The sequence below is a fragment of the Oryctolagus cuniculus genome, chromosome 10 (genome assembly GCF_964237555.1).
Source record: "Oryctolagus cuniculus chromosome 10, mOryCun1.1, whole genome shotgun sequence".
NCBI classification, from domain to species: Eukaryota; Metazoa; Chordata; class Mammalia; order Lagomorpha; family Leporidae; genus Oryctolagus; species Oryctolagus cuniculus.
In genome coordinates, this window is record NC_091441.1 from 57,330,600 (window position 1) to 57,355,973 (window position 25,374).

A 25,374-nucleotide genomic window follows, 5' to 3' on the forward strand; every position below is an offset into this window, starting at 1 on the left:
CGGCCCGCGCTGATTGGCCGTACGATCCGGGCCGCGGCCGCGCTCTTGGACTTGGCCCCCCCGGGGTCTGAAAGTCCAGCCCCCTGCTGGCTGGGTCCCCGCGGTTTCCGGGCGCCCTGAGCCTCGCTTCTCCTGCGTGGCTTCGTTCAGAACCCCCGGCGGACCTTGGGCCAGAAGAGAGCCAGCCTGTTTTAATTTGTATTTCCCTAAGGCATATGATATGATTTTCCAGATGCTCCCCTATATACATCTTCTTTGATGAGGTTTGTTAAGGCCTTAGGTCTTAGGCTGTTTTCAGTGTAGTTGGGTTTTTCTCATTGTTGACTTTAAGAGCTCTTTGTATAGTTTGAAGAACACTCCTTTGTTGGATAGGTCTTTTTCAGATATTTTCTCCCCAACTGTGGCTTTTCATTCTCTTAGCACTGTCTTTAAATTTTAATGTCATTATAAATTTAGATAGGGGCTGGCCCTGTGGCATGGTGGTTGAAGCTGCCGCCTGTGGTGCTGGCATCCCATGTGGGTGCTGGTTCGAGTCCCAGCTGCTCCACTTCTGATCCGGCTCTCTGCTATGGCCCGTGTCCTTGGGTCCCTGCAGCTGCGTGGGAGATCCAGGGAAGCTCCAGGCTCCTGCCTTCAGATGGGCACAGCTCTGGCCGTTGTGGCCATTTGGGGAATGAACCAGCAGATGAAAGACCTCTCTCTTTCTCTCTCTGCTTCTGCCTCTCTGTGGCTCTTTCTTTAAAATAAATAAATAAGGGGAAAAAGGAGATAACATACAAAAAATTGTAGATAAACCCAGACTGTCCAACACCAGGACTAAGCCCTGAAGTAAACTCCAGGAAATGAGAGGCCCATTTCCCACTTTTTAAAAGAGGTTAATATTACTTTGATACTATAACAAAGATATTACAAGAAAACTATATATTAATATCCCTCATGAACTTAGACACAAAAATCCTTTTAAAATTAGCAAATCTGGTATCAGCAGTGTATGAAAAAATAATAGGGTACAGGTATTTAGACTAGCAATTAAGATAGCCATGTCCAACCTTAGAGTGTTTGTGTTCAACACCTGGCTCCAGCTCCTGACCCCAGCTTCCTGCCCATGCAGAAACATGGAAGCAGCAGTGGTGATTCAACTAATTGGGTTCCTGCCACGCTTGTGGGAGACATGTATTGTATTCCCAACAGCTGGTTCTGGCCTCAGCCCAGCTCCAGTCACTGGGAAGTGAACCAGTGGATGAGAGCGCGCTCTCTCTTTCTCTCTCACACACACATACAATAATACACCTTGAATGAACTGGATTTCTTTCAGTAATGCAAAGTTGGTTTAACATTTGAAAACCAAGCAATACAGTTATTTCTATTAATAACAGACTTTTAAAAATTGTATCAGGGCAGCATTGTGGTGCAGCAGCTTAAGCTGCCGCCTGACGCCCACTGGCATCCCATATGCATGCAGGTTCGAGTTCCAGCTGCTCAACTTCTGATCAGCTCCCTGCTAATGCCTCTGGGAAAACAGCAGAAGATGGCCCAATTGCTTGGGCATCTCCCAACCATGTGGGAAACCCAGATGAAGTTCCTGATTCCTGGCTTCCGTCTGGCCCAGCCCAAGACTGTTGAGGCCATTTGGGGAATGAATCAGCAAATGGAAGCGCTCTCTCTCCCTCTGTAACTGCCTTTCAAATAAAAGAATGAAACTTCACACACACACATACACACACACAGTCATCTTGATACAGGCTGGAAAACCACTGGGCAAAATTCAGCCTTGATTAAGGAATTTTTTAAAGATTTATTTTACTTATTTGAAAGACAGAGAGAGGGGCAGAGACACACAGAGAGATCTCCCACCCACTGGTTCACTCCCCAAATAACTGAAACAGCTGGAGCTGAGCCAATCCAGGTCTCCCACAGGGGTGCAGGGGCCCAAGCACTTGGGCCATTCTCGGCTGCTCTCCCAGGCACATCAGCAAGGAGCTGGACGGGAAGTGGAGCAGCCGGGACTTGAACCAGCGCTCATATGGGATGCCGGTACTGCAGGCCGAGGCTTTCACCCACTGTGCCACAGTGCCAGTCCCTTGATTCAGAGTTTTACAACACATACACACATAATCAAACCTCTTGGCAAAACAGCAACAGGAAGGAGCTTCTTCAATCTGATAGAGTATCTGCGAACCACTTAGAGCCAGCTGCTGACTTCCTGGTGAAAGATAAATACTTTCCTCCTCAGACTGTGATCAAGGAGAGGAAGTCTGCTTCATTACTTCTGTTCAGTTAGTACTGCAGGTCCAGGCTAGTGTAAAACGGAAAGGTACGACATAAAAGGCAGATAGAAAAGGAAGACACAAACCACTTGTTAAAAAATGTATTTATTTGAAAGGCAGGTTAGAAAAAGGGAGAGAGAGTGAGAGAGATCTTCTATCTGCTGGTTCATGTCCCAGATGGCTGTGACAGCCAGTGCTGGACCAGGTTAAAGCCAGGTCCCTTGTACTCCACTTGGGTCTCCAAACGGGTGGCAGAAGCCCAAGCATCTTCTGTTGCCTTCCCAGGTGCATTAGTACGAGGCTCGATTCTAAGTGAGACGCTGGTGTCACAGGTGGCAGTAACCTGCTGTACCACAACACTGGCCCCAAAGACTTTATTCTTAGATGACTACCTGTTTATTACTGCTTTATTCTTAGAAAACTACCTCTGTGGAATTTGCGAAAAAAAGCCACTAGTGCTAGGTACTGAGTTTACCAAATGTGCAGAATACAAGGTCAATTTAAAATCATTTGCTACACTAGTTACCAAGAATTGTAAATTGAAATTAGAACACAGTCTCTTACAATTGCATAAAAAATGAAATACTTTAAACTTTTTAAGAATATATTTTTTATTTATTTATTTTTTTTTTACAGGCAGAGTGGACAGTGAGAGAGACAGAGAGAAAGGTCTTCCTTTGCCATTGGTTCACCCTCCAATGGCCGCCGCGGCCGGTGCGCTGCAGCCGGCGCACCGCGCTGATCCGAAGGCAGGAGCCAGGTGCTTCTCCTGGTCTCCCATGGGGTGCAGGGCCCAAGTACTTGGGCCATCCTCCACTGCACACCCGGGCCATAGCAGAGTGCTGGCCTGGAAGAGGGGCAACCGGGACAGGATCCGCGCCCCGACCGGGACTAGAACCCGGTGTGCCGGCGCTGCTAGGCGGAGGATTAGCCTATTGAGCCATGGCGCCGGCCCTGTTTTCATTTATTTTAAAGGCAGAGAGATTGATCAGTCTTACATTTGCTGGTTTGTGGCTTTGTAAGATTTAGTTTGTTTATCAGAAAGGCAGATTTATAGGGTTGGGGGGGGGAAGAGAGAGAGAAATCTTCCATCCACTGGTTCACTCTCCAAATGGCTGTAGAGGCCAGGGCTGGACCAGTCCAGTCAGGAGCCAGGAGCTTCTTCTGGGTCTCCCACATGGGTGCAGGTGCCCAAGCACTTGGGCTGTCTTCTGCTGCTTTCCCAGGCCATTAGCTTAACCCAGTATGCCACAATGCTGGCCACCACTTAGGACAAGCTTAACAACAACAACAAAAAAATGAGATCTGTACATTGGAAATTTCAAAACATAGCTGCATTACTGATGTCATAAATAAGGGTGTCAATTGTTAAATCAACAACAGGAGTCACTGTGCACTTGCTCCCCATGTAGGATCTCTGTCCTTAATGTGTTGTACTATGAGAATCAACGGTAAAAACAGTCTTCAAACAGTACTTTATACTGTGTGTCTGTGTAGGTGCAAACCGTTGAAATCTTTACTTAGTATATACTAAGTTGATTTTCTGTATATAATTAAAACTGAATCTTAATGAAGAATGGGGTGAGAGAGTAGGAGATGGGATGGTTTGTGTGGGAGGGAGGTTATGGGGGAAAAAAACCGCTATAATCCAAAGTTGTACTTTCAAAATTTATATTTATTAAAGTTTTCTAAAAAAATAGCTAAGAAAAAAAGGTCTAAATGTGTGAAAAAAAATTTAATTAATTTATTTGAAAGAGTTAGAGAGAGAGAGAGGAGAGGCAGAGAGAGTGAGACAGGTCTTCCATCTGACAGTTCACTCCCCAATTGGCTGCAATGGCACAGTTCCAAAGCCAGGAGCCAGGAGCTTCTTCTTGGTCTCCCACGTGGGTTCAGGGGCCCAAGGTCTTGGGCCATCTTTTACTGCTTTCCCAGGCCGTAGCAGAGAGCTGGATGGGAAGTGGAGCAGCCAGGACTTGAACCAGCCCCATATGGGATGTTGGTGCTTCAGGCCAGGGAGTTAACCCGCTGCGCCACAGCGCTGGCCCCATATATGTACGAAAATTTTAAAGAAATCAACAGGTTGATTCTAAAATGTGTACGTATACTTGCATAGCTAAAACAATCTTGAAAAAGAAGAGGCATGAGCATGTGGAAGGGTGTTTAAGTTGCTATGTGATCTGCAACCTCTATCAGAATGCCTAGTTTGACTCCCAGCTACTCCGCTTATGATCCAGGTTCCTGCTAATGCACACCCTGGCAGGCAGCAAGTGATGACTCAAATACCTGGGTTCCCTCCACCCAGGTGGGAGACCTGGATTGAGTTGTAGGATCCTGGCTTTGGTCTGGCCCAGCTCTGGCTGTTGCAGGTATTTGGGGAATGAATCAGCTGATGAAATCTCTCTCCAATTGTCTGTCTCTGCTTTCACATAAAATGTAAATAAACACAATTTTAAAAAGAAAACAGGGCTGAAGACTACATGAGTTCAAGATTTCCTACAAAGTAACACTAAGTCAGTGTGATATTATCATAGACAGGTAGATCAATGAAACAGAAGAAAGTCCTGAAAATATAACCACACATATGTAGGCAGTTGACTGAGAGCGATCGTCAACTGGTTCACCTCCAAATACAACAGCTGGAGGTGAAAGCTAGGAGCAGGAAACAAAATTCAATTCTCCCATGTGGGTGGCAGGAACCCACTTACTCAAGCCATCACCACTGCTTCTCAGGGATTAACAGTACACTGGAATCAGGAGCTGCAGCTGGGGATTGAACCCAGCTACTGATGTGGGATGTGGGTGTCCTAACCGGTTAACTGCCAGGCCAAATGCCTGTGGTGACAGTGATTTTTAAAAATAGGTGCTAAGGAAATTCAATGGGTAAAATTCTTTCCAACAAATGGTGCTGGAATAATTGGATATCCACATGAACAACCAACCAACCTTGGGCCCTTGCCTTATATCATACATACAAAATATCTCCAAATAGAATACAGACCTAAATGTTAGGTCTTCAGATTTTCAAGAGAAAACCTTAGTGAAAAAGGTAAGGCAAAGGACACACACAAAAAAACAATTTAGACATCAATAGAAATCATTAAGGAAATGAAGTATGTAAATAGGGAGAAAAATATTTGCAAAACATATATGATAAAAGACTTACATTGACAATATTGAAATAATTCCAACTCAGTAAGATGACAAACAACTTGATACAAAAAGTAAGTAAAAGATTTGAACAGACACTCCATCAAGAAGATATATGAATTTGAAATAAAGTTATTTATTTGAAGATCAGTTACAGACAGGGGAGGGGAGAGAAAATTTTCCATTCATTGGTTCGCTCCCCAGATGACCTCAACAGCCAGTGCTTGGCCAGGCTGAAGCCAGGAGCCAGGAGCCAGTAGCTTCTAATGGGTCTCCCATGTGGGTACAGGGGCCCAAGCACTTGGTCCATCTTCTGCTGCTTTTCCCAGGCTACTAGCAAGGAGTGGAGACAATGGGACTTGAACAGGCATTCATCACAGCAGCAACTTTACCTGCTATCCTAGTGCCAGCTCCAAGGGGCACAATACTTTAAATTCAGTTGTTAGCGTTATCATCAATCCTTCTGGCCAACCGTGGAGTTTTTTCTCACTCCTATTATCACTTAGGTTAAAGACAATTTCTTACTTTGGAATCTCAGAGTTTTCCAGCTTGCTCAAGGTTAACCTGATCCTCTCCCACCTATGTGGAAAGCTAGACTGAACCCCTCTATGTATGTGGGAAATCAGTCTCTCCCCAAATTTCTCTGGAAGTACTTAGTGCACTTACTTTTCTCCTAGTCCCCAAATTTAGTTCTGGGACTGCATGTAAACTAGGCGGGAAATCCAACCTTATCTTTTTTGTACCTTGTAATTACTTTTGGCCACTATCCCAATCCCCTATTTCCCTAAACACCACTGACCCATGGCTGTAACTTTTAAAGATTCACTTATTTAATTGCAGTGCAAAACGCACACACAGGAGGTGAAATATCTTCCATCCACTGGTTCACTCTCCAAATGGTCACAACAGTCACAACAAACAGGGATGGTCCAGGCTGAAGCTGGGAGTCAGGAACTCTATCTGGGTCTCCCATGTGGGTGGCAGGGGCCCAAGCATTTAACCCATTTTCCACTATCTCCCCACGTACATTAGCAGGAAGCTGGGTAGGAAACAGAGCAACTGGTACTTGAACTGGCATTCTGATGGGGAGGGGGAGTACCAGCATCACAAGCAGAGGCTTAGCCAGCTGCACAACAGTGGCACAGTGTGTAACTGTTGCTTAAAAAAAAAAAAAAAAATTTTATTTGAAAGGCAGAGTGGAAGACAGAAAGAGAAAGCAAGCCAAGGGCAGCGGCTTCATCCAAGTCTCCTCAGTAGGTGCAGGAGCCCAAGTACTTGGGCTTGGGCCATCTTTCTCTGCTTTTCCCAGGTTATGTTAAATTTTCTTTTCTTTTCTTCTCTTTTCTCTTTCCTTTCCTTTCCTTTCCTTTTCTTTTTTCTTTTCTTTCCCCCTCCCCTCCCCTCCCTTCCTCTCTCTCTCTTTCTTCATTTTTAACAGGCAGAGTGGACAGTGAAAGAGAGACAGAGAGAAAGGTCTTCCTTTTGCCGTTGGTTCACCCTCCAATGGCCACAGCGGCCAGCGCGCTGCGGCCCGTGCATCACGCTGATCCGAAGGCAGGAGCCAGGTGCTTCTCCTGGTTTCCCATGGGGTGCAGGGCCCAAGTACTTGGGCCATCCTCCACTGCACACCCGGGCCATAGCAGAGAGCTGGCCTGGAAGAGGGGCAACCGGGACAGAATCCGGTGCCCCGACCAGGACTAGAATCTGGTGTGCCGGCGCCGCAAGGCGGAGGATTAGCCTAGTGAGCCACGGCGCCGGCCTATGTTAAATTTCTGAATCCCTTTTCCATTCAATTTCCTCTTAGGACTCCCACCTCTCATTCCTGTTCATTTATTCAGTAACTCATACTAACACTCATTCTTTTTTTTGACAGGCAGAGTGCAGAGAGAGAGAGAGAGAGAGAAAGGTCTTCCTTTTGCCGTTGGTTCACCCTCCAATGGCCGCCGCGTGGCTGATCCGAAGCCAGGAGCCAGGTACTTATCCTGGTCTCCCACGGGGTGCAGGGCCCAAGTACTTGGGCCATCCCCCACTGCACTTCCCTGGCCACAGCAGAGAGCTAGCCTGGAAGAGGGGCAACCGGGACAGAATCCGGTGCCCCGAATGGGACTAGAACCTGGTATGCCGGCGCCGCAAGGCGGAGGATTAGCCTAGTAACACTCATTATTGAATTGGGGTGTGACAGCTTATGAAATACCCTGTATTAATGAATTTTAGCAGATATTGTTTACCAATTTCCCTGAGATTTGTTGGTATTATGGTATGTCAGGATCCCAAATGGAAACAGCATACTCAAGATAAATGAAAGGTATTTACAAAGGAGTGGACAGGGTAGGGGAACCACAAGGATTAATGCAGTTACCTACAATTAGTGGCCATCAAAAACTGTCACCATCTGAAGCCAGCAGATACAGAATGGGAGCAGTTACCAGACCCCAAAGGAAAGAAAACGTGGGGGAGGCCATATTGAGAACTTCGATGCCGGCGCCGCGGCTCACTAGGCTAATCCTCCACCTAGCAGCGCCGGCACACGGGGTTCTAGTCCTGGTCGGGCCGCCAGATTCTGTCCCGGTTGCCCCTCTTCCTGGCCAGCTCTCTGCTATGGCCCGGGTGTGCAGTGGAGGATGGCCCAAGTGCTTGGGCCCTGCACCCCACGGGAGACCAGGAGAAGCACCTGGCTCCTGCCTTTGGATCAGTGCGGTGTGCCGGCCACGGCGGCCACTGGAGGGTGAACCAACGGCAAAGGAAGACCTTTTTCTGTCTTTCACTGTCCACTCTGCCTATAAAAACAACAACAACAACAACAACTTTGGTTGGTGAAACCATAGCCAGCTCAAACTTACAGGGAAGAAGCCAAAGAAGTTAAGTACCTAGCCTCTCTTCCTGGTTTCCTTCAATCTTTTGCTAGAGCTGTTCAGTGGCTGGACACAACAGGAACCCAGAGAAGGGAACTCCCTGATACGTACAGGTCAGCCTTCCAACAGAAATGACGCAGAGTCTGGGTGTGGAGGGCAAATGCATGCATGATATTAAGCATGAGTTGTCTACTTTGCTCATAAGTATTCCTTTATTAACATTTTGGGTATTAATTAACCAGGACTCTGGTTGCCAGTGACAAAAACTCATGTATGTACTGTAAGCAAAAAAAAAAAAAAAAAAAAAAAAAAAAAAAAAAAAAAAAAGAGGAAGGGTAGAAGAGCTGATTTTTAAGGAAATAATGCTATTGGAGCACATTCTTGTTTCTCTTCTCTGCAAGTTGGACTCCAGCAGCAATGGAATGTATTCATAGAGAAACGTGATCACACTCAGCATGAGACTTCCAACTCCAAACAGAAAGCTTGAAGAACTTTGAGATCTAAGTAAAGATTTGCATAAATGGGATGGTAAGACTGATCTGAGATGCCAATTTTTACCAGATTAGTTCATAAGCATAATGCAATCTCAACCAAAATCTTGAGATTTTTTTCAACTATATAAGTCTACAATTCATCAAAAAATTGACATGTGGTGGGCAAGTTTGACACAGCAATTAAGATATTGCTTGGGACACCCACATTACTTATCTGAGTACCTGGGTTCAAGTCCTGGCTCTGCTCCTGATCCCAGATTCCTGCTAATGCATACGAGGAAGCAGGTCCTCAAGTACTTGGGCCTATCACCCCATAGAGGAAACCCGGATTGAGGACATGGCTCCAGGCTTCAGTGTGGACCATCCCCAGCTATAGTGGGCATTTGGAGAGTAAATTAACAGATGCAGATTCATCTCTACCTTTCAAATAAAAATTAAAAAAATAACTTGTCAGGATATGAATCTTAAAGAGAAAAGGACTACTAAAGAGAATCTGCCTTGTTGATTAAGGTGCACTATCAAGTGATAGTGATTAATAATATAGTTATGTTGATGGAAGAAATGACAAAACATTTGTATAATTGTGTGCATAATTGTATTAGCTTTTCTAAGATTTTATGTATTTATTTGAGAGAAAGAGTTAGAGAGGAGATACAGGGAGTGGTCTACCATTCACTGGTTCACTCCCTAAATGGCCGCCATGCTGAAGCTGGGCCAATCTGAAGTCAGGATCTGAAGCTTCTTCCAGGTCTCCCTCTTGGAGGCAGGGGCCCAAGCACCTGGGCCATCCTCCACTGCTTTTCCAGGCCCTAAACAGAGATCTGGATCAGAAGAGCAGCCAGGACAGGAACCAGCACCCTTATGGGATGCCAGCACCAGAAGCACCGTAGCGTTGGCCCCAAGTCAGCTTTTTGTCACTTATAACAAAATATCTGGAACAGTCCACCTTCAAGAAGGGGAGTAACTTATTGTGGCTGATGGTTCTGAGGGTCACAGTGTCAGATTGGGCACGGGTTCAGCATCTAGGTCTGGTGAAGCTCTCTTGCTGGCAGAGTCTCAGAGTGGCACAGATTCACACTGGACCCATTAAGTGATGGTTTATGCTCAACTTCCACGTGAATTGTTAAAGCAAAAAGCATAACCTATAATACAGATGAATATTTAATCTTGGGGGGCTGTAAGAATTGTCTTAGCACAAAAAAGATTTGATAAATCATAAATGTACAACTTAAATATAAAAACACATGCCAAATGAACATAAATGTAAAAAAAATTGCCAAATGTAAATAAGAAGCAAACTAGAAACTGAATAAGTATTACTATGTTACCAAAAATACTCAATAAATGTTTAATAAATGAAGTGCTTATATTGATTAAATGTTATTTTTGTGGAATCAGGGAAAAAGCCAGTAATAATTTTAGATGGCATAACAGTAAAAGGTAATTAAACACTATCATTGTATTGAAAAATGAATGCTTTTGATTGGTCATTCAAAATTTAGTATAATTTTAATATCTATAATAAAAATTTTGAAACGTAATGATATAAATCTCACATTTTTATTTTTAGAAAATTAAGCCTCTTATGGTCAGAAGTGGTTACTCTATATCCTTCACAGTAATACTCTGAATATATCCACTCCAATGACTTAGGTCTCTTTACATTAACTGTATTTGCTAGTATAATTTTGAAAAAATATTTGTAAAAATAATATTACTCACCTGACATGGAAAATTAACTAGAATGAGTTCAAAATGGTTGGATTTTAATAAAAGACTGGTTTAACTCTGTTTGGAAGTTATAAGTAACTGAGCAATTTTTCTCCCTAGTGGAAGAATAAATTCAGAATATACCAATTTTTTAAAAAAGTAACGAGAAAATATGAATAGCAACTAAAAAGATAAACAGGTGCATTCAACAATGTTTATTTCAATTATTCACAAAACAATATTACAACCCTTTATAAAAATATTAAGTTTTAAGCTACCATTATTCATTTAAAAAAGTGTTTGTGCTAGAAGGCTATTTTGCCAACTTCCTTTTTTGGTAAGGGTTAATTAAGTTCCACATTAAGACATTTAAGACAAAAAACTGTTGGGGAAAAAAAATCTCCAAATGTACAAAACTTTATTTTTCTCAGCAATTTAAAAATAAGTAACAATTTAAACTGAATACACAACATTAAGTTAGTGTTTTATCCTTACTATACATCTGTTATTATAAAGCACTGCTCCATTCAGTTAAAACCTAAAGAATACCATCAACTTTTCCTGGCTTATTTTTCTAATCAGAATTAGTATATGAACATAATTTTGTTACCCTTTTAAAAATGCTTAGAAAAGTTACAATATCATAATTCACATAAAGCCCTTTAAATATCTCATGTCACAGGTTGTAGACGTTAAGGGTAAATAATGACAGCACTATTCTTAGGAAGACCCTCTTGGCAGAGGGCTCCAATACTAACCAGGTTACGTAAACAGAAGAAACAACCATAATTTTTAGTACCAGAACTGTTGCCAAATCTTGCATGAAGTTCACCTGTCACATTTTAGAATGGCCTGAATTTGAACATGGATACCATGGCACAGAATATGAAATTTAATAATGAAATTAGGTAAGTGATAGTAGTTAAATATTATATCCTAAAACCTGGAAACCTGATACTGCTTTATTTAAAGTATGGCTATAAAAGAGTATTTTAAAATGTCACTTTTAATTATGATGTTCAGTTTTCCCTCTTCTAGACACTTAAAGCAGTAATGCTGCTATTCAAATCTGTATTTTAGAATTTGAGTTTATAATAAAAATAAAAATCAGCTTATTTTGTGTTTCACTCTGCACTTCAAGTAGGCAAAAACTGTCCTTCTCTTTACTACTGTTATTACACAGAATAAGTTTTCCTTCCCAAATTATCTATACTTTAAGAGGGAAAAATGATAACCATTAAGTATATTTCAAAAGTGAATACAGATTCAAGCCGGCGCCGTGGCTCAATAGGCTAATCCTCCACCTTGTGGCGCCGGCACACCGGGTTCTAGTCCCGGTCGGGGCACCGGATTCTGTCCCGGTTGCCCCTCTTCCAGGCCAGCTCTCTGCTATGGCCCGGGAGTGCAGTGGAGGATGGCCCAGGTGCTTGGGCCCTGCACCCCATGGGAGACCAGGAAAGCACCTGGATCCTGGCTCCTGCCATCGGATCAGCGCGGTGCGCCGGCTGCAGCGGCGGCCATTGGAGGGTGAACCAACGGCAAAGGAAGACCTTTCTCTCTCTGTCTCTCTCTCACTGTCCACTCTGCCTATCAAAAAAAAAAAAAAAAAAAAAAAAAAAAAAAAAAAGTGAATACAGATTCAAACATGGATTGGAACACTAGAGTTCTAAAAATGTTTTACATAAACGCTTTGTCATTGGAATTAGTGTGAAGCCCTGACTTCACTATTTTGAGGATATAACACTCATTTAGTGTATATGTTAAGAAAAATTAGCTTTATATAACTCTTCAAGTCTCAGAAAATAGCTAAGGGAGGTGCTTTGAGTGCCAGCAAAGCCATTTGTCACTCCATGACATCAACATTAAACATTACATTCCATTCTCCACCTGTAAAACTTTCACATTATCTTTTCTCATATTTCTTTTAAATACATTTCCCTCTCTGTTAGTCTCTATTCAATACAAGCAAAAGTGCATTCAAGTCCCTGATCTAGTGGTACTTTCTATTTGTGGCACCCATTACCATAACAACATATTAGCAACAATGCTCACAGTACCAAGCCTATTTTTTTTCTTCGAAAGGACTATTTAAATGCTGGGTCTTACTTTCATGCCATTTAAGGATTAAAAGATTTCCTCTTGGACTTTAATTATATATTGCCTTTAAAAAAATCAATACAAATTTAAAAAGATTTACTTTCTACTTACCTTCATGATTATAAATAGAACTATTCAGAAACTGAGTAAAGTGAAAAATGTTTTATTCTATTTTCCAGTTCCATAAACATGAGTATGAACACAGTATATCATACTTCTGAAATCCACTGGTGTGGTCTAAATTTAATTTCTTTTGATACTGTTTATATTCCTTTCTTGCTTCTGAAAAACCTGGCCCATTTCCATGCAAAATGAGGCATATGTTAAGATTACATATTGACTGATTTGGAAAAAAACTTTTGAGAATAAACGCAAGAAATTTTTAAAAAGTGGAATGGAATCATTTGGTCCCACAAAGTTCCTTAATTTTAGATTTTATGTGTAACTTTTATCTCCCAAATTTTGTCTATAACAATAAATAATCTCAACAATTCTGTTTGGGGAAGTAAAGAACAGAAGTGATTTATAGACAGTAGCTTTGTTGCTCTTCACTACCACGCTACCAACTAAGCTGTCATCAATATTCTCAGCTCTACTTTCTTTGGACCCTGAAATAAGTTGGAAAATTCATCATTGGTACTTAACGCTTGGAAAAAAAAAAGTGGTTTTGTGCAATCGAATCTGGAATTCCAGTTTACCATTAAAAACATGCAGAGTGAAGATTTTCTTCTTTTGATTCCTTAATGTAAGTGAGGAACTCTACATAAATTCTTTACATTTTGGCAGACCTGTGCCCATAAAACAGGCTATTTAGATTATAGATTTTCTCCTGGCTGGTACTGTGGCTCTGTAGCAGTGAAGTAGTCTTCCAGGAAAGACTGAATATATTCAAATGTTGGTCTTTCGTCAGGGTCCTTCTTCCAACACAGATTCATCAATTCATGGAGGGATTCTGGGCAGCCTTGAGGGCAGGGCATCCTGTATCCTCGTTCCACCTGCTCCAGCACTTCCCGGTTCACCATACCTAACACACAAGACTCAAACATTAAAAAACAATGGTCCTAACCGCCACTAGCAAAACAAACCAAATCCCCTACCCACTAACTGATTCAGGCTATATTACATTTAAATATTCAGTGAAATGATTCTTTCAATAAAGAAACAAAGTAAATTTTAAATGTCAGAGTAGTCAGAAAGAACTTAGAAAATGCCAATCCCTATTTCAGTATGTCTGATTTTTTTATTCTTTACTTCTAATATTAAGGCCTTCAGAAGCTAACCCCTTTTGATTAATGGGAATTTAGCGTGTCACTTTAAAAAAAAAAGATTTATTTATTTTTTAAAAGGCAGAGTTATGGAGGCAGGGAGAAAAAGGGAAAGAGAGAAGTTTGATTTGCTGGTTCACTCCACAAATGGCCGCAACAGCCAGGGCTGGCCCAGGTGGAAGCCAGGAACCTGGAATTCCATTTGGGTCTCGCACATGGGTGCAGGGGCCCAAACATTTGAGCCATCTCCTATGCTTCCCCAGGCACATTAGCAGGCAGCTGGATTGGAAGTGGAGCAGCTGTTCGCAAACTGGCGCTCAAATGGGATGCTGGCATGCAGGTGACTGCTTAGCCCGCTGTGCCACAATGTCGGCCCCAATGATGAGTTTTTTTCTTTTAAACTTTTATTTAAAAAATATAAATTTCCAAAGTACAGCTTTTGGATTACAGTGGCTTTTTCCTCCCCCATAACTTTTTTTTTTTTTTTTTTTTTGACAGGCAGAGTTAAGACAGTGAGAGAGAGAGAGACAGAGAGAAAGGTCTTCCTTTTCCGTTGGTTCACCCCTCAATGGCCACTGTGGCCGGCGCGCTGTGCTGATTTGAAGCCAGGAGCCAGGTGCTTCCTCCTGGTCTCCCATGTGGGTGCAGGGCCCAAGCACTTGGGCCATCCTCCACTGCCTTCCCACGCCACAGCAGAGAGCTGGACTGGAAGAGGAGCAACCGGACAGAATCCAGCACCCTGGCCGGGACTAGAACCCAGGGTGCCGGCACTGCAGGTGGAGGATTAGCCTAGTGAGCCGCGGCGCCAGCCCCCATAACTTCCCTCCCACCCGCAACCCTCCCATCTCCTACTCCTTCTCCCATTCCATTCATATCAAGATTCATTTTCAATTATCTTTATATACAGAAGATCCATTTAGTATATATTAAGTAGAGATTTCAACAGTTTGCACTCACACAGAAATACAAAGTGTAAAGTACTGTTTCAGTACTACCTACAGCATTAATTCACATTGTACAACACATTAAGGACAGAGGTCGTACATGGGGATCAAAAAGGCTATGGAAGCCTTTTGAGTTCGCCACCTCTGATCCTATTTAGACAAGGTCATAGTCAAAGTGGAAGTTCCCTCCTCCCTTCAGGGAAAGGTACCTCCTTCTTTGATGGCCTGTTCTTTCCACTGGGATCTCACAGAGATCTTCCATTTAGGTTTGTGGTTTTTTTTGTTTTTGTTTTTGCCAGTGTCTTGGTTTTCCATGCCGGAAATGCTCTCATGGGCTTTTCAGCCGGATCCGAATGCCTTAAGGGCTGGTTCTGAGGCCAGAGTGCTGTTTAGGACATTTGCCATTCTATGAGTCTGCTGTGTACCCTGCTTCTCATGTTGGATCGGTCTCTCCTTTATAATTCCATCAGTTAGTATTAGCAGACACTAGTCTTGTTTATGAGATCCCTTTGACTCTTAGTCCTATCATTATGATCAATTGTGAACTGAAACTGATCACTCTTCGTTTGGCTGATCTTCTGTAATATTTTTGATTCAATTCTGTTGATTTCTTCTCTGATTTTAATTATTTCTCTTCTCCTACTAGTTTTGGGTCTGGTTTGTTGCAGTTGTTCTAGATCCTTGAGATGCACTGAAAACTCATTTATTTGGTGCCTTTCCAATTCCTTGATGTAGGCACCTATTGCTATAAACTTTCCTCTTAACACTGCTTTTGCTATATCCCATAAGTTTTGATATGTTGTGTTGTTATCCTCACTTACTTCCTGAAAGTTTTTGATTTCTCTCTTGATTTCTTCTATGACCCATTGTTCATTCAGGAGCACGTTGTTCAGTCTCCATGTGTTTGTATATACTCTAGGGATTCCTGAGTTGCTAATTTCCAACTTCATTCCACTGTGGTCTGAGAAGCTGCATGGTATGATTCTAATTCTTTTGAATTTGCTGAGATTTGCTTTATGGCCTAGTATGTGGTCAATCCTATAGCAGGTTCCATGTACTGCTGAGAAGAATGTAAATGCTTTATGTGTAGGATGAAAAGTTCTGTAGATATCTGTTAGATCCATTTGGGCTATAGTGTCAATTAAATCTGCTGTTTCCTTGTTGATCTTCTGTCTTGTTGATCTGTCTATAGCTGAAAGTGGAGTATTGAAGTCCCCCATTACTATTGTATTGGGGTCTAAGTCTCCCTTTAAGTCCTTTAACATATCTTTTAAATAAATCAGTGCCCTGTAATTAGGTGCATATACTTTTATAATAGTCACATCTTCCTGTTGAATTGACCCCTTAATCATTATATAGTGCCCCTCTGTCTCTCTTAACAGCTTTTTGTTAAAGTTTATTTTGTCTGATATTAAGATGGCTATGCCCACTCTTTTTTGATTTCTGTTGGCATGGTATATCTTTTTCCAACCTTTCACTTTCAGTCTGCATGCATCTTTGTTGGAAAGATGTCTTTCTTCTAAGCAGCAAATAGATGGGTTTTGTTCCTTAATCCATTCAGCCAGTCTGTGCCTTTTAACTGGACAGTTCAGGCCATTAACGTTCAATGTGACTATTGATAAGTAGTAACTTTGCCCTGCCATTTTCCCAAAGATATTTCTAATATATGCTTTGAACTTCCTGTGATCTTTTACTGGGAGGTTTTCTTCCTTTACCTTCTTTCATATTGATGGCCGTGTTTCTGTATTTCTGTTTGTAACACATCTTTAAGCATCTTTTGCAGGGCTGGACGAGTGGTGACAAATTCTTTCAATTTCTATTTGCTATGAGAGGTCTTTATTTCACCTTCATTCACAAATGAGAGCTTTGCAGGATATAATATTCTGGGCTGGCAGTTTTTTTCTCTTAGTACCTGGGTTATATCTCGCCATTCCCTCCTAGCCTGTAGGGTTTCTGATGAGAAGTCCGCTGTGAGTCTAATTGGGGATCCTCTGAGAGTAATCTGATGTTTCTCTCTTGCACATTTTAGAATCTTTTGTGTTTCACTGTGGTGAGTTTGATTACAATGTGTCGTGGTGAGGATCTCTTTTGGTCATGTTTACTAGGGGTTCTATGAGCTTCCTGTACTAGGATGTCTGTCCTTCTCCAGACTGTATACTTTCTTCTTTGATTGTATACTTTCCTGTGCTTTTTTAAGTCTGATATTCTCTCTTCTGCTTCACTGATTCTGTTTTTAAGGCTCTCAAATGCATTTGTCATTTGATCTATTGAATTCTTCATTTCATTTTGATTTCTCTTCAATATCACAATTTCATGTTCTACTAGATTCTTCATTTCATTTTGATTCCTCCTTGAGATTTCATTTTCACAAGAGAGATTTTCTATCCTGTCCAGTAAGGATTTCTGTAGTTCAAGAATTTGTTTTTGAGAACTTCTAAGTGTTCTTATCATCAATTTTTTGAAATTCATATCTTGGCTGGCACCGCGGCTCAATAGGCTAATTCCCCGCCTGTGGCGCCGGCACTCCGGGTTCTAGTCCTGGTCAGGGCGCCGGATTCTGTCCCGGTTGCCCCTCTTTCTGTCCAGCTCTCTGCTCTGGCCCGGGAGTGCAGTGGAGGATGGCCCAAGTCCTTGGGCCCTGCACCCCATGGGAGACCAGGAGAAGCACCTGGCTCCTGGCTTCGGATCAGCGCGGTGTGCCAGCCGCAGTGCACTGGCCGCAGTGGCTACTGGAGGGTGAACCAACGGTAAAGGAAGACCTTTCTCTCTCTCTCTCACTGTCCACTCTGCCTGTCAAAAAAAAAAAAATCCATATTTTGCATTTCTTCTATCTCATCATCTTCATAATCTTGAATTGGAGTGTCATGTTCATTTAGGGGCGTCATAATGTCTTCCTTGTTCTTGTTTCCTCGGCTTCTGCATTTGTTGCTTGGCATTGGGGAGATATTCTTTGGTTTCTTCTTTTTTTTTCCTTGCTGTCGTGGCTTTTCTCGTTATGCTATGACTCTAGATTAAGTGGACTGTCTGCTTTTGGTGGATCTTTAGAGGCTTGTGATGTGTGTGGCCAGAGAGCTCTGTTCAGGTCTTCAGGGTTAAGAGTGTGCCAAAGGTGACACACCCAAATTTGGCATGGTAAATCTTCTCTCTCTCTATCTCTGGCCCCTCCCTTTCCAGCACTGGTGCATAGACTTGGTGGCTGGAGTCCCGAGCCGTGGGTGTCTGTGCCTTCCACGTTGGTCCACTGTGTCCCACTAGTTCCCGAAGAGTTTCCTCTGCAGTTTTTCCCCCTAACTCTTCCCTGAGACTACAGTATCTCCACTTTTATTAAACTATCTTTTCCCAGACTATCAGTGTGCTCCCTCCCTATTCTGCCATCTTGGAGAATTTTTTTTTTTTTTAAGATTTATTTATTTATTTGAGAGGCAGAGTTACAGAGAGGGTGATCTTCCATGCATTGATTCACTCCCCAAATGGCCACAACATCCAGGGCTGGGTCAGACCGAAGCCAGGAGTCAGGAACTTCATCTGGGTCTCCCATGTGGGTGCATGGGCCCAATGACTTGGACCATCTTCCACTGCTTTCCCAGGCACATTAGCAGGGAGCTGGATCAGAAATGGAGCAGCCAAGTCTCAAACCAGCACCCATATGGAATGCTGGTGCTGCAGGCCAGGGCTTTACCCACTATGCCACAGCTCTGACTCCTCTAATGAGCTCTTAATTTAATCTGTTTTAAGGTTCCAAAATTTCCATTTGTTCTTTTTTATAGATTCCAATTGTAATGAGTCTCCAGTTTCTTCATTATTTTGCCAAACTGTTCTACTTTAATATCTTAAATATTGCTATTTTAGAATCCTTGGTTAACTCCAAGATATGAAAAATCTCTGGAACTGTTCCTATTAAATTGTTACTCCTATAATCAGTCATCCTTTCCTTTATTCATGTGTTTAGTAACAGTTTATTTTATGCTAGACATTTTGAATCATATTGTAGATTATCTGGATCATGTTGTCATTTTCTAATGGATGTTAGGTCTTATTCTATCAGTAGTTTACTGGCAGTTCACCAAGATTTGGTCTGTCAAGGCTTGTACTTAAGTTTTGTTCAGTTTTACCACTTCTCTGATGGCATGGCCTTTCTAAGAGTCCCTGCAAAAAGCCTAGAGAGCTTTTTGTCTGTCCAATGTCCATCCACTTCAGCTGAGCAAGCACTCTGTAACTCTGAACTCTGCTTAGCTACCAAGCCCCCTAGAAGCTATTTTCTGTTAGGTTTCCTGCAGTCTCTCCATTCATAAGCAGAACAGGACTTGACCAAGAACCAGAATGGAATTTTAAAGCAGAATTTTAGAGTTATTTCCCTGTGGCTCCTTTCCTTCTGTGATCTTGCCTTCCAGACCCCTGTACTTGTGGATCTCTGTTCTTGCTCAGACTGATACTTGCTCTTTGAGCTCTATCACCTTACATCCTTTTAGGTATAAAATATAGGGCCCACATAATAGGCTTGCCCTATCTTAAGGATTGTGGCCTTTATCAGTTGCTAAGCAGTGTCAAAACAATTGTTTTATGTATTTAGTCTAACTTGCAGTTTTAGTGAGATGGTAAGTTAGATATTAGTCATTCCACTATGGTCAAAACTCAAAGTTACTCCTTGTATATATATTTAAAGTGAAACATAGCTATACTGTTTTCTTCAGTCATGTTTGCCAAGTGTACAGTAGGCAGAACTGGGTGTATTTAGTTCAGTGATTTTGTTAAGCACAAGTGACAAAACGAGAGAAGAGCAATCATAAATAAAGAGTGATTACACTGCTTGATCACAGAATTGAAGTAGACTGGTTTTATAGAGTGTGAGAAGCAGTAAAAGGTGGTAGCATCAACGTAAAGATCTTGGTATTGTGGAGAAATTGCTAGGGCTGAGGTAGAAAGTGTTAACTCAAAAGATGGGAGGTGGTAGAGTGGATACAAGAATCAGATTATGGGAGAGTTGTGGTTATTATGAACATGGAAAGTCTGGCTAAGGGAAACTGGAAGGAAAAGTTGAAGCTACTAAAGCTGCAAGAGACCACAGTAATGGAAAAATCAGGGGCCAGCACTGTGGCACAGTGGGTTAACCCACTGCCAGTGATGCCAGCATCACAATATGGGCACCAGTTGGAGTCCTGGCTGCTCCACTTCTGATCCAGTTCCCTGCCAATGCACCTGAGAAGGCAGCAGAAGATGGTCTAAGTGCTTGGGCCCTGGATACCTATGTGGGAGACCTGGATGAAGTCCAGGCTCCTGGTTGCAGCCTGGCCCAGCCCTGGATGTTGCAGATGGAAGATCTCTTTCTCTATCTCTCCCTCTTTGTAACTCTGCCTTTCAAAAAAATAAATCAAATCTTCAAAAAAAAAAAAAGCAATGATGATTATATTAAGACGACATGAATTAAGACAGGAGCTCAGTCTTATTGGAAAAGGGTGATGGTAAGTTGTATTAAGGGAGGAGACACTGGTGATAACAGCAAGTAACTGCAACAAGGGAAAGTAGGTAATAAAATTTGATAGTTTTAGATTTATAGTTGGAGGAATCAGAATGGGGGAATATGGCAGACGATATATAAAAACTGTAAGATTAACCTGACAGATTTCCTGAAGATTGGAATTTATTTGCTTTCACTCTCCTCTACTAGAATAATTTAGTAGAAAATTTTTGAGAAGTATCAGACAAAATAATATTCCACTATAGCTTAATTCCAAACAAGCTAACATTTCCTCAATTGCCCCCTAAAGCTATAGAAATCTATTTTTGACAGAAAAACATCTTTTTTCCTCTTTATTAATGACAGGTAAGTTTCTTCTCAAGGTAGTTTACTGAGGAAAACACAGAAGATCCATATTTATAAAAATATACAAGTCCCTCTATTAGAAAATAGCTACTTGGGGAAAATGAAGATGCCCTATAAGCATTTGAGGTCTGAGATATGAGAGACCAGGACAGATATAAAGCCTTCTGGAAAATTTCCTCAGGGAGAAAGCAGAAGTGAATGTAGGGCACACCTCATGTACTTGTCCTACCTCAAGGACTATGGCTCTCACTGGCTGCTGTCCATCCAATGGCAAAACAAGAGAGACAGCACAGAGAGGGAAGAAATAAAGGCCTCCCCTCCTTACATTTCTGCTCCTAATAAACTTCTGTTAAAGTCACAGAGGAGATAACCAAGAGCTAATGAAATGCAAGCTTACCTGGATATGGTACTCTGCCTTTTGTAACCAATTCTGTCTGTAGAATTCCAAATGACCATACATCAGACTTTATTGTAAATCGACCATACAGTGCTGCCTCGGGAGCTGTCCATTTGATTGGAAATTTTGCACCTAAAACAATACTGGCAATCTTAGTTGTTTTTAAATATATGCTTGAGTAAATATAGCATAAGCAGGGCTAACCTTTTGTCAATATGCCCAGCATCACTGTCAAGAGTCTTCAAACATACAAGATACATGGGAAAAAATTCTTAATTCTGAAAATTCACAGTAAAATGAATCACATTTCTTCCTCAGATGATACTCAATGATATAAAAAATAAAGTTGGAAGTTAAGACAGAAAACCACTTAAGAAAATCTCAGGGGTAAAAGATATGGTAAAGCAAAAATATGGATTGTAACATTTGTTAACTTTTAAGTATAGTCTGGCATCTGCTAACTATTGGTGGATGAGGGCACGTGCTGTTGGGCTCAAGTGTCTACTGTGCTTTTTTCATTTTATCTTTCTGAAAAACTGTATTATGCTTACTTTTAAAAATCCCATGTTCACTTCTTCAAAAATTTGGTGCATGTCTTTTATGTGTAAGGTTATGGTACAGGAAAAAAAACCCCTAGCTTTCCTAAAGTTTATACATTTAAAGAGGAAATAAGATTATATGTATCTTACATAAAGTGATTAAATGTGTTTATAAAATTACTTATTTTAGATGCTTAGGTAACAATTTTCACTGGCACTATCACAACCAATGCATTATGTCTGGCCTCTATCCACTAGATAACTACAGTAGCCTTCAAGTTGTAAAAACCAAAAATGTTTCAAGGTAGACATTGTCAGAAGTTCCTGGTTGTGGCAATGTGGGTAGACAATATCAACTCTAATTGAGAACTTTTGTTCACAGGCAAGAGTTTAATGATTCATGAAGTCTGTTATGAAATAACATTAAAAAAGTTTCTTTGTTGGCATGCTTAATAAGTATAGAGTTACTACTTGCTACATTAAATAAATGCTGTAACTACCTAGTAAAGCTTTAGCTTGGAGGGCAATCACACCAAAAAGCCACAGTGGTATTACTCTATAATTTTATGAATAAAACAGTAAAGTCACAGATTTTGTGAATTTTTTTTGAGGGTACATATTCTATAAAATCCTGCACATGCCAAATAATGTTAAGAACATACAGAGGACATTAGGTTAAGAGCATTTATGTGAAAACAATTCTACCTTGTCTTGCTGTGTATTCATTGTCTTCAATTAATCTTGCTAAACCAAAATCTGCGATTTTGCATACAAGATTTTCTCCTACAAGAATATTGGCAGCTCGAAGATCTCGGTGAATATAGTTCATTCTTTCAATATATGCCATGCCATCAGCAATCTTGGAAAGAAAAACATGAAATACATGATTCAGAGGGAAGTGGGGAGAAAATTTTGGTTAATATTACATTAGGGTAATAAAAAAACCAGGTACTAAACAAAGAAATGATAGGAACAGGGTGCAGTCTAAGTTACAATAGCAAAAATAGGAAACACTGTAATAAAAAAGCAGGCTAAAATCAGATTTTAAAAAATTTGACATCTACTATGAAGGCCAAGATTTCTTTTTTTTTTTTTTTTTAAGGTTTATTTATTTGAAAGTCAGCTACAGAGAGAGGGAGAGACAGAATGAGATCTTCCATCTACTGCTTCACTCCCCAAATGCCCACAATGGCTGGGGCTGTGCCAGACCAAACCCAGGAGCCAGGAACTTCACCTGGGTTTCCCACATGGTACAGGGGCCCAAGCACTTGGGCCATCTTCTGCTGCTTTCCCAGGTGCATTAGAAGGGAGCTGGATCAGAAGTGGAGCAGCTGGGTCTCCAACCAGTGCCCATATGGGATGCTGGCATTGCAGATAGCAGTTTTACCTAAATACCACTGCACCAGCCCCAAGCCAACATTTTCAAATCCAATGATATATCTCATCATCATTAGCAGCATGTCCCAGGGCCTTCTTGAGTTGGTTGTCAATGGAAGAGATAAATTACAGGGTTATTTAGCTGTTGTTGTTATCATTATTATTATTTTATTATTATGTTATTACTATTTAGCTCTGGACACAAACCTATCAGGCCCATCTAAGATGTCCTAGTGAAAAAGGTATTAATCACAGGGCCGGCACTGTGGCACAGTGGATTAAAGCCCTGACTTGAAGTGCCGGCATCCCATATGGGTGCCATTTCTAGTCCCAGCTGCTCCTCTTCCAATCCAGCTCTCTGCTATGGCCTGGGAAAGCAGTAGAGGATGGCTCAAGTCCATGGGCCCCCGCACCTGCATGGGAGACCTGGAGGAAGCTCCTAGCTCCTGGCTTTGGATCGGCACAGCTCCAGCCGTTGCAGCCATCTGGGGAGTGAACCAGAGGATGGAAGACTTCTCTCTCTGTCTCTACCTCTCTGTAAGTCTTTCAAATAAGTAAAATAAATCTTAAAAAAAAGTTATTAATCACAAAGATTGGCAAACCATATCTGGCAGACTGAATCCCTAGAGCCTGTTTTTGTGTGGCCTGAGAACTAAAAATACCTTTTGTATTTTTAAAGGTTTATGAAAAAAAGAGAAAAAGAGGAAGAGTAACTGCACCACCCCAACTCCCCACCTCCCCACCTCCCCATAGATTGTGTCTATGAGCCCTGAACTCAGGAACACGAACCAAGCCTGGCATATACCTACCTATCTTGCATGTATGGTTCTCAATATAAAGTTTATCAAAATTGCCAGATCTTGTGGACATTTGGATGCTGAGATAAGGGTTCCAGAATCAGCATTGTCAACTAAAAGCCAAAAAATTCCCTGAGGAGCAGGCATCTGGCACAGCAGCTAAGATGCTACCTGGGATGCCTGCCTGGGATGTCTAGGTTTGAGTCTTAGCTCTACTTCTGCTATCAGTTCCTACTAATGTGCACCCTGGGAGGCAGCAAGGAATGGCGTGCTTGAGACCCAGTTACCCACATGGAAAAGCCAAACTGAGTTTCAGGCTCCTCACTTTAACCTGGCCAGGCACTGACTATTGAAGATAACTGGGGAGAAAATCAGTGGATGGAAGATCTTGCATCCATTCCTCCTCTTTCAAACAAATTAAAAAATTTTCTAAACCTCCCTGAAAATGAACCACATATCTGAATAGAAACTTTTTTTTTTAAGATTTATTTGGAATGTAAATCAGTCCAGCCACTGTGGAAAACAGTATGCAGGCACCTCAGAAATCTCAATATAGACCTACCATATGATTCAGCCATCCCACTCCTGGGAATTTACCCAAACCAAAAGAAATCAGCATATGAAAGAGTTATCTGTACCCCCATGTTCATTGCAGCACAATAGCTAAGGTATGGAGTCTACCCAGATGTCCATCAACTGAAGATCAGATTAAAAAGAATATATACACATACTATGGAGTACTACTCAGCTGTTAAAAAAAAAAAGAAATTCTGACATTTGCAACAAAATGTATGCAACTAAAAATCATTGTACTTAACGAAATAAGCCAGTCCCAAGAAGACATATGTTTTCCCTGATCAGGGGTAACTAACAGAGTACCTAAAATGTAATGTATTGGAATGAAATGGGCATGTTGAGATTCACTGATTGTTTATAGCCCTTCTCTCTTCTGTTGAGGAACAGTACTTCTTTTTTTTTTTTTTTTCATACTATTTGTTGAATTCTTTTATTTAGTGTAGGGTTAACCTTACAATCATTAAGTAAACTGAAAGTAGATCTCTAAAAATTAAGAGTAGGAATGGGAGAGGGAGGAGGAAAAAGGTTTGAACATGGGCGGGACAGAGGGAAGTATCATTATGTTCCTAAATCTATATATAAGAAATACACGAAACTTGTCTAACTTAAATAAAATTTTAAAAAATTTTATCTTATTTATTTACGATTTATCCACTTATTTGAAAGGTATAGTTAAAGGTGGGGAGGAAGGGAGGAAGGGAGAGAAAGAGTGGTCTTCCATCCGATGGTTCACTCCCCAGTTGGCTACAATGGCCAGAGCTGGGCCAATCTGAAGTCAGGAGCCTGGCGCTTCTTCTGGGTCTCCCACGTGAGTGTATGGGCCCAAGGACTTGGGCCATCTTCCATTGCTTTGCCAGGCCATAGCAGAGAGCTGGATTGTAAGTGGAACAGCCAGGATTCAAAATGGTACCCATATGGGACGCCGGCACTTACAGCTTTACCTGCTGTGCCACCGAGCCAGCTCCTAACTTAAGAGCTAGGAGCTTCTTCTGGGTCTCCCATATGGGTAGCAGGGACCCATGCACTTAGCCCATCTTCTGCTGCTTTAGTAGGAGCATTAGCAGAGAGTTGGAATGGAAATGGAGCAGCCA

The 25,374-nt window shown here is 41.6% G+C and overlaps 1 protein-coding gene across 5 annotated transcripts in view; it reads right to left on the reverse strand.

Annotated features, from left to right (window-relative positions):
* Positions 1–10,670: 10,670 nt before the first annotated feature.
* Positions 10,671–25,374, reverse strand: part of YES1 (YES proto-oncogene 1, Src family tyrosine kinase) — a 74,716-nt gene continuing 60,012 nt past the window's right edge. For all 5 annotated transcript variants that reach the window (XM_008261125.4, XM_070050409.1, XM_051852079.2 and 2 more), the window contains exons 10-12: positions 22,239–22,392; positions 20,995–21,126; positions 10,671–13,591 (exon numbers count right to left, since the gene is read on the reverse strand). In XM_008261125.4, coding sequence (XP_008259347.1) covers positions 13,383–13,591; positions 20,995–21,126; positions 22,239–22,392 — 495 coding nt within the window. In that variant the 3' untranslated portion in view covers positions 10,671–13,382. The remainder of the gene's footprint in view (positions 13,592–20,994; positions 21,127–22,238; positions 22,393–25,374) is intronic.